General features: G+C 45.4%; 1 protein-coding gene across 5 annotated transcripts in view; it reads left to right on the top strand.

The window, feature by feature from the left end:
- Positions 1 to 13,777, top strand: part of SHQ1 (SHQ1, H/ACA ribonucleoprotein assembly factor) — a 671,809-nt gene that overhangs the window by 102,523 nt on the left and 555,509 nt on the right. For all 5 annotated transcript variants that reach the window (XM_069643203.1, XM_069643202.1, XM_069643204.1 and 2 more), the window contains one exon: positions 5,780 to 5,844. In XM_069643203.1, the coding sequence (XP_069499304.1) occupies positions 5,780 to 5,844 (65 nt within the window). The remainder of the gene's footprint in view (positions 1 to 5,779; positions 5,845 to 13,777) is intronic.

Below are 13,777 nucleotides of genomic sequence, written 5' to 3'. Positions count from 1 at the left end.
TACCTAGGTAACTCGGTCCAGGGTGCCTAAACCCCCTCCCGCACCCCCTGTGGTACCCAGACAGTGGCACCACTTTTGGAGGCGTCTGTGGAGAAGCCCGCCAAAAAGTGTAACAAAGGGCTCGACTTGGGTTGAAGTCACATAAGAGAACACAACGCCATTTTAGAATCGAGTCTTGGCCAAAAATACCAACCAGAGAATTAATATTAATTAAATAAACCGGCTGTATATTCGAGGCTATGAGAATTAAATAATTAAAGTTGGTAGCGTCGAATAATGGGAAATTCCCATAGGAAAATATTCGCGGTCGAATATAAAAAGTAGTTTCCACTGCCACCAGCCAAAACTCGATCAGGGGGGACGGAGACGTGCCCCATCGTCTAACAAACCCCGGGGCAATCGAATTGCCCCGACCAGTACGTCCACAATATGATGGTTTGTACTGGTTTCTGTTAATAATTTGGGACGAGTAAAGCCAATGGTGACTTTACATGCCCTGGGAGACAGTAGTCAGTCCCAGGGTATGGAGTCTATGGTGGGGTGTCACTATGACACCCCTGTGTTACTGCACGGAGGGTGCTGCGTAACACACATAGGAAAAACACATGAGACCCTATGGAGTAAAGGACCCCATAGCCCATAAAACACATTACCAGTCAAAGGAATACCATGAATCATGTCCAAGAGGGGGAGAAAAAGAGTCTTGCTCTTGGCAGGAGGAAAAAAACAAGAAAATCCAGCAAAGCTGCTGGGGGACTCACTAGGTTAGGAAATTCAGCCTAAAAAGAGAATTCTCCCTAACGCCTACAAAAGCAGTGAAAGGATAGTTGCATGGAATATACTAGTGCAGGAGATGTTTGCCTCCCTCCTCCCGGCTGAGCATGACTTGGAGAGCCCTAGCGAATAAGGAAACCGCGGTCACGTACCTGGTCAGAGAGCGAAAGCTCCACAGTCACACCCCCCTCCCAAAGGAAAACACCAGCAATCCACAAGAGAATGCAAAACGGGACAAAGACTGAAGGCGCAATAAGTAGACACTATGCTGTATGACACTCTCGCCTACTGTGTTGTATTGTATGTACGATTGTATGGTTGGTTGTTGGTTAATGAGTTGTTTATAAAAACCAATAAAAACGTTTTTTATTTTTTAACTCTTCAGCGAGCGCAGATGTTGGGCACACACCCTGGAGTACATTGCAGAATCCAATGAAGAATGAGCGACCATGAAATGAATTACAAAGGCATACAGATATGTGATTCTGTCTTTTCATGGGTGCTCATTCCTCTTTCGACTCCACTCTGTTGCCTGTGTATTTGCACTAACCAAAGAGTCCTGCTCCATGAGAAAATCATGTAGCTTACTCAGAGGAGGCAGCTAAACTCTTATCTGTATAGCACCTTGTGTAAACCTTCTCTTAGGATCATTTTCACAGGGTTTCTATGGCCCGGTATTTGCTTGCTCTAATTGTGGCACTACAGGGCACTTTTCCTCACTTTTAAGGCAATACATTCTATGGTGGCTTACATTTTGGAATCCTCCATGAATATGACTGTCGGGTGCCTGATTGGCTCTCTATGGGTGCCTGAGGGAACTCTGTAGGATCCGCCAGATACCACGTTCAGGGGGTCACATCTCATAGCTGGGGGCTTACCCTGGTCCCCAGAGATCCCCAGCCCCCGATTTCTCGACTAGAGGATTGCTATAGTGGTGTGTGAGGCTGGATTCCTCTTGTGCAGGTGTTTCACTCTTTTAGGAGTTGGTTGCTCTGGCAAAGTGCTTAAGAAGAAAAAAGCAGCACAGGACAAAAGCTTGGTTTACTTTCTAGGACAAGATGCGTGTGGTACTGCACATGCGCAGGACGACTACGGCATCAGCAGAGGTGGAGGATAGAGTTAAGTGGAGTCCCTCCAAATGCACAGTAGCTGAATAGTAGGAGGAAAAGCAGGATATGGAGAGGGAGAAGCTGGGGAGGGCATGAAAGAGAGTGGTGAAAGCATAGAGGTCAGAGGGATCACCAGACTAAGAAACTACCACAAAATCTGACGCTGCTGTGCAATACTTTGGTGGTGATATTAGAATAGAGTTGGCCCTTAAGCAGTTGTGGGAACGAATGCTCCCATGGTGCCCAGCGCCTACAAGAAAAACACACCTTATGGTAATCTGACCTGTACAGGGTTTCTTTAGAAGAATTCCTATTGTTTGTAGATTTCCTCCTCCCTTTGGGAGTACGGAGGTGAGCTTGCTAAGCTTAACACTGCTAAGACGGATCCCTCTGGAGGTGACCCCCCGCCCCCCTGCCGCCCCAATTAGGGGACAGGAAAACCCCTGAGCGGGATACATGTCACAAATCCACCCCTCCAAGACATTAACACCATTATGACAGATGTGGGAGTTAAGGCATACGATAATCCTAGAACCCATTTTGTAATGGCTGATTTTGACTTTCTCATTTCAACCCTCCCCAGTCCTATTAGAAAATAGCTGAGAGGCGAACGCACCGCCTCCTGGCACGTTGGAACATGAACCAATCAGGAGGGGCTAACAAAAGCCTGCAGAGTTTAATTGAGCCAGAAGACTCGGAGAAAGTTTGGCTGGCCGAAGAACTTCAATACCAGAGGCGGCGTCTCGACTCGTGGGCTGGGCTGCGGAGGGCATCCGGACCCACCGAGTAACGATCAGTAGAGTCTGGTTCCAGGGCATGGAGGAAGAGTAACTTTAGAGCGCTGTGGCCTGAGGAGCAGCAGCCTCTTCCCTGCATGAAGCGAGCAAGGAGAGCCAACAGTGGATGACGCAGAACCATGTGGACGCAATGAGGTTGCACTTCAGCGGCAGGCCAACTCCACTGTCCTCCCAAGCAGCCCCGCTCAAGAGATGCAGAAATGCAGTGACTACAGGGAACCAGAGGTAGGCCGAGACACCAAGCGTTGGGTGAGAGAAAGAGAGCAACCCGAGGGCGGGGAGAGCACTGAGAAACCCCAGAATGGGGGAAGCATCCCAAAACCACCAGATTGTAGAGTAACGCAAGAGGCTCCAGAGTGGGGTGAGAAGAAGCGACTGACCCCAGTGTTAAGCAAGACCTAGAAAGCCCCAGGGTCGGAAGAGGACTGCTAATGCCCAGAATGGCGAGCCAGAAGAAGCAGAGTCCCACAGCAGGGAACAATGACCTCAAAGAAAAGCACTGGTGAGGAAATAAGGCAAAAGACACTATACCTATATATGATTGGAAAGCAAGAGAGAGAGACCTGGCTGTAACTCAGGAAGGTATTCCATGAACTATATGGTCTAGAACTGTGCCATCAGCCATCCCTTCCCTTGGGGAATTCCCAAATGTGTCTTGGTGGTTTTGTGTTTCAGAAGATGGGGAGAGTGACTAGGCTAGATTAGGATTTCCAGACAGAGGACTTTGCATTAATTTATTCTGACATCCTGACTAGCACTATTTGCTATACCTTTTAACATATGTTCTTTTCTGGTTTACATATCGTTTAGATGTATCCTTTAGGCACTTTTATACACTGTGACGAATCGAGGCTATTCGTCTTTTATCGCCAAGGGGCATCCTCCCACTTTTGAGGCTAGGGAGGTGAGCCCGCTCTGCAAGACCCTTCCTAAGGGTCTGGGCAAGTGGTACCTCGTGGGGAGAGACTCCCCTGAGGGGACAAGGACTCCCGTTCCTATGTGAAACAACCTAAACCATCAACCGTTAGCATATATGGGACCATGTGAAGTACATTATAAGATCCAGAGATTTGGTTGAAGACGAAACTAAAATACATCATTATGCACAAGGAAAAGGATCTGTCTCTTTAAGCAAAGACATATAAATGAAATGAGTAGACCTAAGACAGCCAGCACGGTGAAGCACACACTGAGGGAGAGAGAAAAGAAGCGGGGGAAGCCCACTGACAATGTGACGCCTGGAGTAGGCAGAACCGATCCGCCGAGCCTGTGACTTTCAGAGGAGTCTTGAACACCAGAGGGAAACGCTAGAGGGCCAGCGTTTGCGAGCAGAGAGAAGCAAAGAATTCTAATCCTGGTGGTTGCGTGACCACAACAACTTTGTGGTGGGCCATGGGCCTGTTGACCAGAGCCAAAACCACCCAGATGGGGAGTCAACAAGACACCCTACACTAACACTCGATCTAAACAGGATGGGAAACATACCACATTGAGCAGCACGAGATCCAGAGCGGAGGAAGAGAACCAGACCGAGTCCCAAGCCTGATAATGTTCCCCTGCAGATACAGCGGTAACGGGGAGAATGGGGGAACCAGGAGGCTGCCAGGGCATCGTTATGGAGCGAGAGACACTCGTCCCAGTAAAATTGATCGAGTACGGACTATAAAGAAATGTAATTTAAGTGGATCTATGTTAATGCGATAAAGAGAATAACGAATACGCCGGAAAGAAAAGTCCTTAGGAACTGGGCACAACACCCTGGGAAGAGGGGGAAAAGTACCCCCTGGTTTAAGAAGTAAAGCGTGGAGCAAGAGAGAATTCTATGAATATGAATGTGAAGTAAAATTAAGTAAAGCAGATAAGAGGAGAGATAATACAACTGAGCAACCACAGGAGAAGGGGAGTCACAAAAACGTATACGTGAATTAAAAAGGCCTGGGTTACAAGAGTCAGAAAGGCATACAAGCCTAGATAAAAGTAAAATAAAGAGTGCTAAAAATGAGTGTTGAAAATCTGTCCTTAAAGAGGGGATAACATCCAAGTGCACCAGAAGATCATAAGTGACTATTTAAAGATATTGTACTAAAGAGAACCTTGGAGTAAAGTAGATACAACCAGGAAAGGGGAGATATTCTCCTGGTCTAATTTAAGTTGGTTAAGATAGTGGCAGGGTCAGTTTGAACTAGTTTTGGACTGTGGACGTATTCCTTTGGGGCTTCCGGGCGACTGACGAGCCTCTTAAATTAATTACATAGACAGGGATACCCCTCTATCATTAGGGAAAGATTGGCCCTGTCCTTAATGTTTTAATAAATAATGTCCCTATAGTGACTGCCTCCTTCTTCCAACCCACCACAACACATTCCCAAACACTTAATGGTACCTACGTGACCATTATAGCGAACAAGGGGCACGGGGGCTTCGCCTGCACCCTTGTTCACTATGAGATTGGAGGTTGCAGGGGTGTCCCCCTCTTTCTATACAATGTTTATTTAAAAAAGAAGACCCTGCAGCGCCGGTTCACATCCACGAAAGTGAAGAGAACTGGCGTTGCAGGAAGACAGGGGAGTCGGCAGCACACAAGAAGGTGTTTCGTCAAAAGTTAAGTAGTGGGGGTCAGGGGATAGCGGGTAAGGTAATGTGGCAGAACTAATGCAGGATTACACTGAGGCATGCTTTTCGAATTCGACAATTTCGAATTCATGATTTCGTGTTCCGATGTAATTACGTATATACCAGTAGATATCATATAGGTATGTTAGTATGGTACCAGTTGACTTGGGGAGTTAAAAGTAGCTTCTGGTAGCTGTTGGTGTAGGCTACAAGCATTAGCGAAATAGCTCCCGCAATTCTGTACCCTGCGTGGCATGCTAGAATAACACACCTTCAATTATGTCCAGTAACGGAGGGGGGGAAAACGCATAAAAAGGAGCACACCTTTCATACCCCATAGAGTGCAATCTATTTGCAATAAACTGCAAAGAAAATGTGGCGAAAGTGAAAAGAATCTGCCTCTTGTTTATGTACAGCATAGTAATAGCGTAAAATGAAAGACAGAGCTATATAGTTAAAAAATCTTAATTTCTATTCTTCCTACAGGTTGACTCTTCCGGGAAGGATTGTTGAAGATGGGAGGGAAAAGGCATCTTACAATGTTGATGAAGGTATTGCATTTGAAATGTTTCATTTGTGTAACTCTATAGGTCTTGCTGGTGTATTTTTGTCTTGTAGGTTTGAAATGTCCTTTGAAATTGTACTAACAGGTCCAATGTATGTTATTTGTTGTCACTGACTCAATTTCCGTATTGTGGGTACGATACATTTTCTGTTCTGTTCCTGCGCACTCCACTGAACATTAGCAAATCGATATTCCCTGCATGAGCCAAGGTCTAATTGTTGAAGCATAAATGGAGCACTGCTGAGATTTTAGTTTTTAACACTTGTCTGCACCACGTGCCTCTAAATGAAACAAACTACGTGATTATTTTTTCTTGTGTATTTAACGTTTTGCCCTACAGGATAGTTTAATTTCAAGGCTCAACTATTCAAAATCTATTGATCTGGTTGAGTGTGTGTTGAAACCTGGGCTAAGAGATGAAGAAAATTATTTATGCAATCCGACATCCAATCCTTTTTTTCATCATGCCGTGTAATTCCTTAATACTATTCCTAAGTCTTAATTCTGTTGTTCAGCCATTGGGCACAGAGCATCTGCATCTAAATAACGTCATTTATCCAGAAGAGGCGAGTAGGTTATCTGTGTATGATTCCTTGGTACTCTAAGTCTTCAAAATGGCATAGACCATTGTTTTCTTTTCAATGTGGTTTTGTTCTTACAATCTTGTGATATACCTGGACTTTCATTAACAGTCACCTGCTTTTTCAGCATTTCCTCTACCATATTGTTATTATCATGTTAGATACTCTTATGTGCTCGTCCAAGTGTTATAGACCCTGCAGATGGTAATCGCCATTTCTCATGTATACATTTTAAGACATTTCCTCCTATATTGTGTTTTACTCTTTCCAAAGTTATTTGTCACATATTTTATGTAAGCAAGATCTGAACGGTCATACGCTTCTTTCAAGCCTCCGTGCATACCAGGCTGTTTGTCTGAAATCAATTAAACTATTTACTATTCAGCTTCACACGCATGCGCGCATACCCATTCACACATACTGTTTGCAAATGTGCACAGATATAATTAGCATGAAAAACACTATTTAGTTCAAAATTAATTTATTGACACAGGCCTCTTGGAAAGACTTTGTTTGCTTAGCATTTTAGAAATGAAATGTTCACTAAATCGGAACCAAAATGTGCAGAATTTGATTTGCACGTTTCGCTTTTAAAACATTACGTATTTATACATATCATTAGATTTGGTTATTCATTTGAAATTGTGCTTCATTTGTGTCTGTGGTACATTTACATGCACGCTACTGTGTTTACAAACCATATCAAATTGTGCATGGATTTCTTTTAATATACCATGAATTGTTCGTAAATAGTAAGAATTGAGCTGCTGCCTGATGGGCTGTTATGTAGATTCCCATTGAAAGAATGCATTTTAAAAGTGAATTGTATTGCTCTATTATGAAGATCCCATTGCAGTGTAATTTGGATTTTCAGCTCTGCTATTTTCAAAAGCCAGTTGCATGTGGAAAAAAAATTTAGACCAACAATTCATGGTTTCCCTTTCGTAATGACATTCTGCTGTGTCTTCTCAAAGAAAAGAATGGTAAGATATCGTGCAAAGTACTTCTGGCTGGCTTAGTATTGCTTTGGGATGGCTGGGTTTTGTTTTGACTTGGACATCCATATTACAAGCTATGCCATCACCATTTCATTTATTTCCGTTCTCTTTTCATAATGAAAAACATTTGTAAGCTAAGAGGAAGAAGTGTATTGAGCTAGCTAAAAAGATCAGAATTAGGATTCGGTTTAGGCAAGTGACGCTGAAACCAGGATTTGCTGGCGGGAAACAAAATAGATTTAGATCAGCCGAAGTTCACCCTATGAAGCAAGCTCCAATGGGGAGTGCTGGAACAGAGCTTCCTGAATATCCTGGTAAGCAGATTCCATTTGAGATAGAGTTGCCAAGCAAAGCTGGATAGGACGCCTGAAAAGTTTGGCTAAGAAGAAGCAGAAGCCTATTCTAATATATTTGCGAGAGGAGAACAAATCTGCTTTCTGGTCCGAAAAGTTGGAACTTCAACAATCTTTCAAAATTATAATTTTATGCTTACTTCTATATTTGAATTGAGCCTTTTTTGTCTATTTCTTTATAATGCACATGTATTGCCATTTTTTGATATATAAACAGTGAATGAAAACCCTATCGCCCCCTAATCTGTTCCTTTTACCATATAACCAATTTGACACCATTGAGTACCCCAGCTCTGTAAATGGCACTCTTTTGATAGAGGACGATCCCCAGCAAAGAGAAGACTAAGCTACATTTTGACATTTCTCTTACATCTTCTATGGTTCTTTGGACATCCCCTCCGTTTGTGAATTAATTGTTCATGTCTCGTGCTTCTATATCTAGTCGGGACTTCTAAACATAAATGGTAGGTGCATCTGAAGCACACCAGTCCCTCTACACAACTCACTTGGTTGTCACTAATGCCATAGCAGTAAACAACTTGCCGTTCGTGAGCATGTGAAGCCTTCCCCAGCCCCTCCCTATTATGCATAGTTAGACCAATTTGGCGTCTAGTTACAGTTGCCACCAAAGCACCCCTTTAATCTCACCAGCAATATTTTCCCAGTTGTCCTGAAGAAATTGATGGGACAAAATCCTATGGAGGAGGGTGATAGGACAGGGTCATGGTTATGACCCGGTCAAGAGAGAGGGGGTTGTGCAGGGCCCCTTTTTCCATGCACTCCGGTATGCTTGGAGCTGTGCATTGTGATGAATCTGGTCGTTTCGTCCCCATGTGAGGCTAGGGAGGTGAGCCCACTCCACATAACCCTCCTTAGGAGCTTGGGCAAGCAAGACCTCACTGGGAGTGACTCCCCTTTGTGGTACAAGGACTCCCGGGCTGAGGAAAATCTCCGGAACCAGACCACTGTGTCAGCCTACATGTAAGCGGAAAAGACTGTTATTACTGCTGACTTAATGTCATCAAACAGTGACACATCTTTGTTTTTTCATAAAGGTAATGGTGATTTTCGCTGGAACGACCAAGTCGATGGAAAAACACACTCCTTTTTACTGTGCCGAGTATTTAATCTCAGGAAGAACTGTGAACAGAGAGGGATCTTCTATGCAGGGAGGAGACTGAGTGCTCTGCCAACAGATACACGGGAAGCACTTTAAAAAGGCATAAAGCGTCATAAGTGACATCACATTACAAATGTACAATCCCATAACTCGATTGGGTCGTATCATCAGTGCTGTATGGATCCATATGTGTCGATCACATGGGATTGGTGGGTGCTTAGACGTCACCCCTGCAGCACGTGGGTCAGCTGGTCTCATCTTCGCGAGGTGAAGGTCAGGCCAGCAAAATGACACTTTCCCTGACTAACTGATCTTGCAAAAACAGCATTTGATAGCATGAGACAAATGACACTCATAAAGTCAGGTAGGAATGTGGTTGCCTTTCAGAGTTCATACACAAGTTGTACCCTCTGCACCCTGGTACCTAGAAACCTATAATCCCTGTCCCAGGTGCCCACCTTTTAGTTTTTGATCTACCCAATGCCTCATGATACGAGTAGACAAGTGTTAGGATTAGAAAGAATATATGAGTATCTGGGGTCATGATTCTCGGGGATGTCTTGGTTTGGTCACTACAGGGGCGAGATGTGTATCTGTATCAAAGAGCAGAGGGGCGTGGGCCTTATAGTTTACAGCTTAGCAGGGTGGGAGTCAGAAGTGACACAAGCAGGTTTAGTGCAGATGGATGGGTTCTCAGGCAGAGGCCTGGTCTGGTCTCACACAGTGAAATGAGCTCATTTGTTCTGGGACAGCACGGGAGGTTGCAACAATGAATAGCTGGACTTCCGTGAGAACAGAGTTTGTGCGAAGTTGGTAGGAGGCAGTGGGGCAGGGTCCTGGGCCGGTGGTGTGAAGCGCGGCGCAGAGAGAGGTTTTTAGAGATCATTTTCAGGCCTAGTAAAAGATGGCGTCTGGTGAGTTACCTATAATGGGGTCTACATGCATTAGTAAAGCCTAATTGCATGATTTGCTTGTTAGCAGTTAATAAGTAATTAACACAGATTACTGTTGGGCGGAAGGGGCACGTCTCCCACCTTCAGCACAAGGGAGATCCGTTCATGCGGGAGTGGTGAGGGGGGAGGAATAAACCATCTCCCTCCCAACACTCCCCACTTTCGTTACTCCTAAAGTAACAAATACCCTCCTCCACCACATTTACATTCCTCTGCCCTCTTTACAGCTTCATTCCATGCAGATGTACCTTTTATTGGCCTCCATGCACGGCACACACTTCTTGGACTTTCCCTAGGCCGTGCATATTCATCAGGAGTACATGTCATATAAATGCATCCTCCATCCCCTGCTAGATCAACCCACACCTACTTGTGGTATTCTAAATCTTTGGGCTGTTTGATGGTTGTGTGCCATAGAGTATCTACTATATCCCCTGCGTTATAGACGGCCACTATACAATATTTGGGTTCATCGCGTTCACCTGTTTGTACTTGGGCTTCCCTAGTATCATGGGGCATTTTCCTGTTTCTATTTGGGTTCCCACAGTCACCATCATCATCGCACTATTAGGAATTGCCTCTGCACAACATCATACTCCCAGTTGGCGCACACAGAAGATCAGCAGGAGGAAGACAATAATAGGAACTAGTAACTTCATTGCAGTCCTGAGCCACAGTTGTATCCAGTCAATTGCTGCACTGAACCAGTCACTTGCTTCAACGCCACCTTCTTCTTCACATCCGCATTCCGAGTTCATGCACTGCTGATATCACATAAGTGTTCAGTTTTCAGCATCTGAAGAAGGCACGAAAGAGCAACATGCACTCCCGATTTTTCAGCAAACACTGCCTTCCATAGAGTGAGCTGGACGAGCACATCGATTTTTCATAGTCATCAGTCTTAGGGCTCTTAGTTCTACCTTTATCACATTGAATCTTTCTTCTGTATCATTAGCCAGCTGGATCAGCTCCAAGCACACAATTTGAAGCCACTTGGCGTTTGCTCGTGCCTGGATGCTGGGAATAAGTGATACAAAAAATGTCTCTGCTGAGTTGAATAGCTTATACTGACCAGGTATTTGCGCCAAGAGGTTTGAAGAGTCTTTTGAGAGGTAATTGGACGCTCTCTTCCTGTGGGATACTTGATCTTGCAGCTTATCTTCTGATAGCATGTCACAGATGGGGGTGCTCTTCGCTTGCAGGTTTAGGTGCCAGTTGCCATGGATTGGGCACTTCTTCCCCCTTGATGTGATTTTCCAGAATCACCAGCAGTGCAGAGTGCAGCGTTGCCAGAGCACAGTGGCCCCTCCATGATGACGGGAGGTGCAAGTATGCCTGGTTGCCACACACCCAGTAGTGGTCCATCAATGCAGCTGTTCCTTTTCGCATGTCGGGTATTCTGGGAGTTCTGTTGCTGCGTATGTTGGAGCCCGTGGGTACTTTTCCCTCCCACTGAAAACACTGTTCATATTTGTCTTCATGCTGGATCTTGATGGGTTATTCGCGAGCTGTAACCCATGTTAGTTTTGCGATGTGCTGAGACCATACGTGGGAGCATGTGTCCTCCATCCATTTCAGTCTTTTGTCCGATATGCCACATAGCGCTTCTGCCTTGCACATCACTGTGCCTCTTGCCATTGTTTTCAGCGAACTTTGTCCCTTCAATTGCAAAGAATGGCTGTTTAAAGCATGTTGTACCTTGAGGTTTCTTCTTACCTCCCATCATCATGGAGGGGACACTGTGCTCTTACACAGCTTTTCATCAGGAGGTAGCAGTTGTACATTTATCCAGCATTGGATCTTTCATGGATTCACATGCTGTGAATATTTCCCGTCAGGCTGGGAAAACCTGGGTAACTATAACATAGAGTTTTCCTATGGAAAACTTTGACACTGAGTGTGCTATCGACATCTTTTTTGGGAGCTTTAGGCTGCACCAACAGGATGTCTAGTATGAATAGCTCCACCTCCGCAGCTTCTGTTAGGGACATTTCTCACACAAGTGGTAAATTCCCTCTACCTTAGAGCCCTCCAGCTCTTTTGCTATATTATGGGGCTTTGAACTTTTCATTTTCAGTGTGTTTTACTTTTGTGTTCTTTGGTTATGGAGTTTTAAAACAACTCCATAGGCATCAAATCTTTCTGTGTTTCACACAGCACCTTCAGGGATGTCTTTCAGATTTCCCAAGGTTTAAATACCTTCTCTGAGACTGACTACTGTCTCCCAGAGCATGTAAAGTTAAATTGCCTTTACTAGTCACTTTAAATTTACTGACCCAGCACACACTATCTTACTATAGAGTGCTGGAGGGGTTGCCTAGCTTCCCCTGAGTCAAAACACTCATGTAACAGTCAAATGTTACCCTTTCCTACTTTAAATTGCTGGTGGCAGTGGTTTAAATCCACTACCGTCATTTTTCCCAACCGCTAACAACGGTAGCTAAAAACGGGTCAGCCATGTTTTTCAATATGGCGCCCAAGACCCATCTGTAAAAATAGACTCATCTTTTTTCACCATTTCTTTTAGGAAAGGTCCTTGTGTTTGTCTCTGCGCACCAAACCAGGTTTGGTCCCTTTGTTCGTTGGCATTTGGCGGGCTTCAGTGCTGAAGCCCTCCTCTGGCGCCTGAGTGTCTGGGATGGACAGGATGTGAGGGAGGCGCCCGAAACTCCCTGTGCTTAGTGTCGTAGGAGACCTAACTGCACTATGGCGTGATTGGCCAGCTGGCTGTCCGGCAAGGACAGCCACCCTGCTGTGTGAGTGACAGCCAGGCTGGAATGAATGGGGGAAAACTGTTTAATCTCTGGGACTTGGAAAGCAGTCTCGACCACTGGGAACAAAAGAACCGAAGACGAGCTGAAGGAAGAGGACTGCTGCAACTTGTGGACGACCGGTGAAGCCCTGCTGCAAGTCCGAATTGCCTGAAACTCCAATCGACAGAGAAACCCTTCAAGGTTAACTTCTTCCCTTGAGTTTTGTGGGAACAACCAACTTGTAAGCCACCTGGACACCTTCCCCATCTGGTTGAATTTTCATCAGAGGGCTGTTGAAAACCGGATAGCCAAAGGGAAGGAAACCAGCTTGTGGCCTTTAAGGCACTGGCACCTTAAACCAACGTTTTTCTACAGCTTTTGGCCTCATCCCTGGGCAGCGCAATAACCTCTCGACGTCCTCCTTGTCCCCACGACTGAAGCTCAGGAGCAGCGAGATCTGCTCAAACTGCTAGGAACAACTGCCTCAGCTACAGCTTTCTTCATTAACAAAACAGAGGGCTGTCTGGGAAACTCTCTACCAGCACAAACACAGCCCATTGACTTGTTCTTGGGTGGATGGCCCCAGGGAGAGTCTCAACCAAGTCTTTAGCTCACTGTTCTTTTTGTTTGGTGCAAAGATTGACGATGCATTTAAAGGCATGAAGGAAGACTGCAAGGTCTCTGGGCATGCTCTTTTTACCCCTTTTGTGCATTTCGTGGAGCCTCCGAGGGGGGGGTTTGGGGGAAGGGCAGTTTTGCAGGTTCCTGCGACGGTCGCCCCAGTTATTCCTCCCAAGGATTGTTGTTCTTTCCAGTCCGTACAGAGGACCCAAGGACTTTAAATCACAGCGGAAGAGGGGTCCAGCGGCCCATCTATTAAAGGCCGGCAGTCCAAGCCTCAGCAATGACTGCCATAAAGGCAGTCAGCTAGGGAGCAGGGTGGTGCAACATGTCGACGAGTGGTATTCAATTACGACAGACAATGGGTGCTCGATACAGCACGTTATGGCCACTCATTGGTGTTTCGGTGCCCGCAACTCCCTTTTCCCCCAGTAAAGGTGCCGCAGCCGCATCTATCAATCTTGCGGCAGGAGGTGCGTCTGACGTTGGAAAAAGGGGCTATCAAACTGGTCCCGTTGTTGGAACAAGGACAGTGGGTAT

Source organism: Ambystoma mexicanum, chromosome 2p (assembly GCF_040938575.1).
Source record: "Ambystoma mexicanum isolate Mex_15411 chromosome 2p, UKY_AmexF1_1, whole genome shotgun sequence".
In the NCBI taxonomy this organism is placed as follows: Eukaryota; Metazoa; Chordata; class Amphibia; order Caudata; family Ambystomatidae; genus Ambystoma; species Ambystoma mexicanum.
Note: the sequence above shows the minus strand (reverse complement) of the source record. Positions and strands in the feature narration are given on the sequence as shown.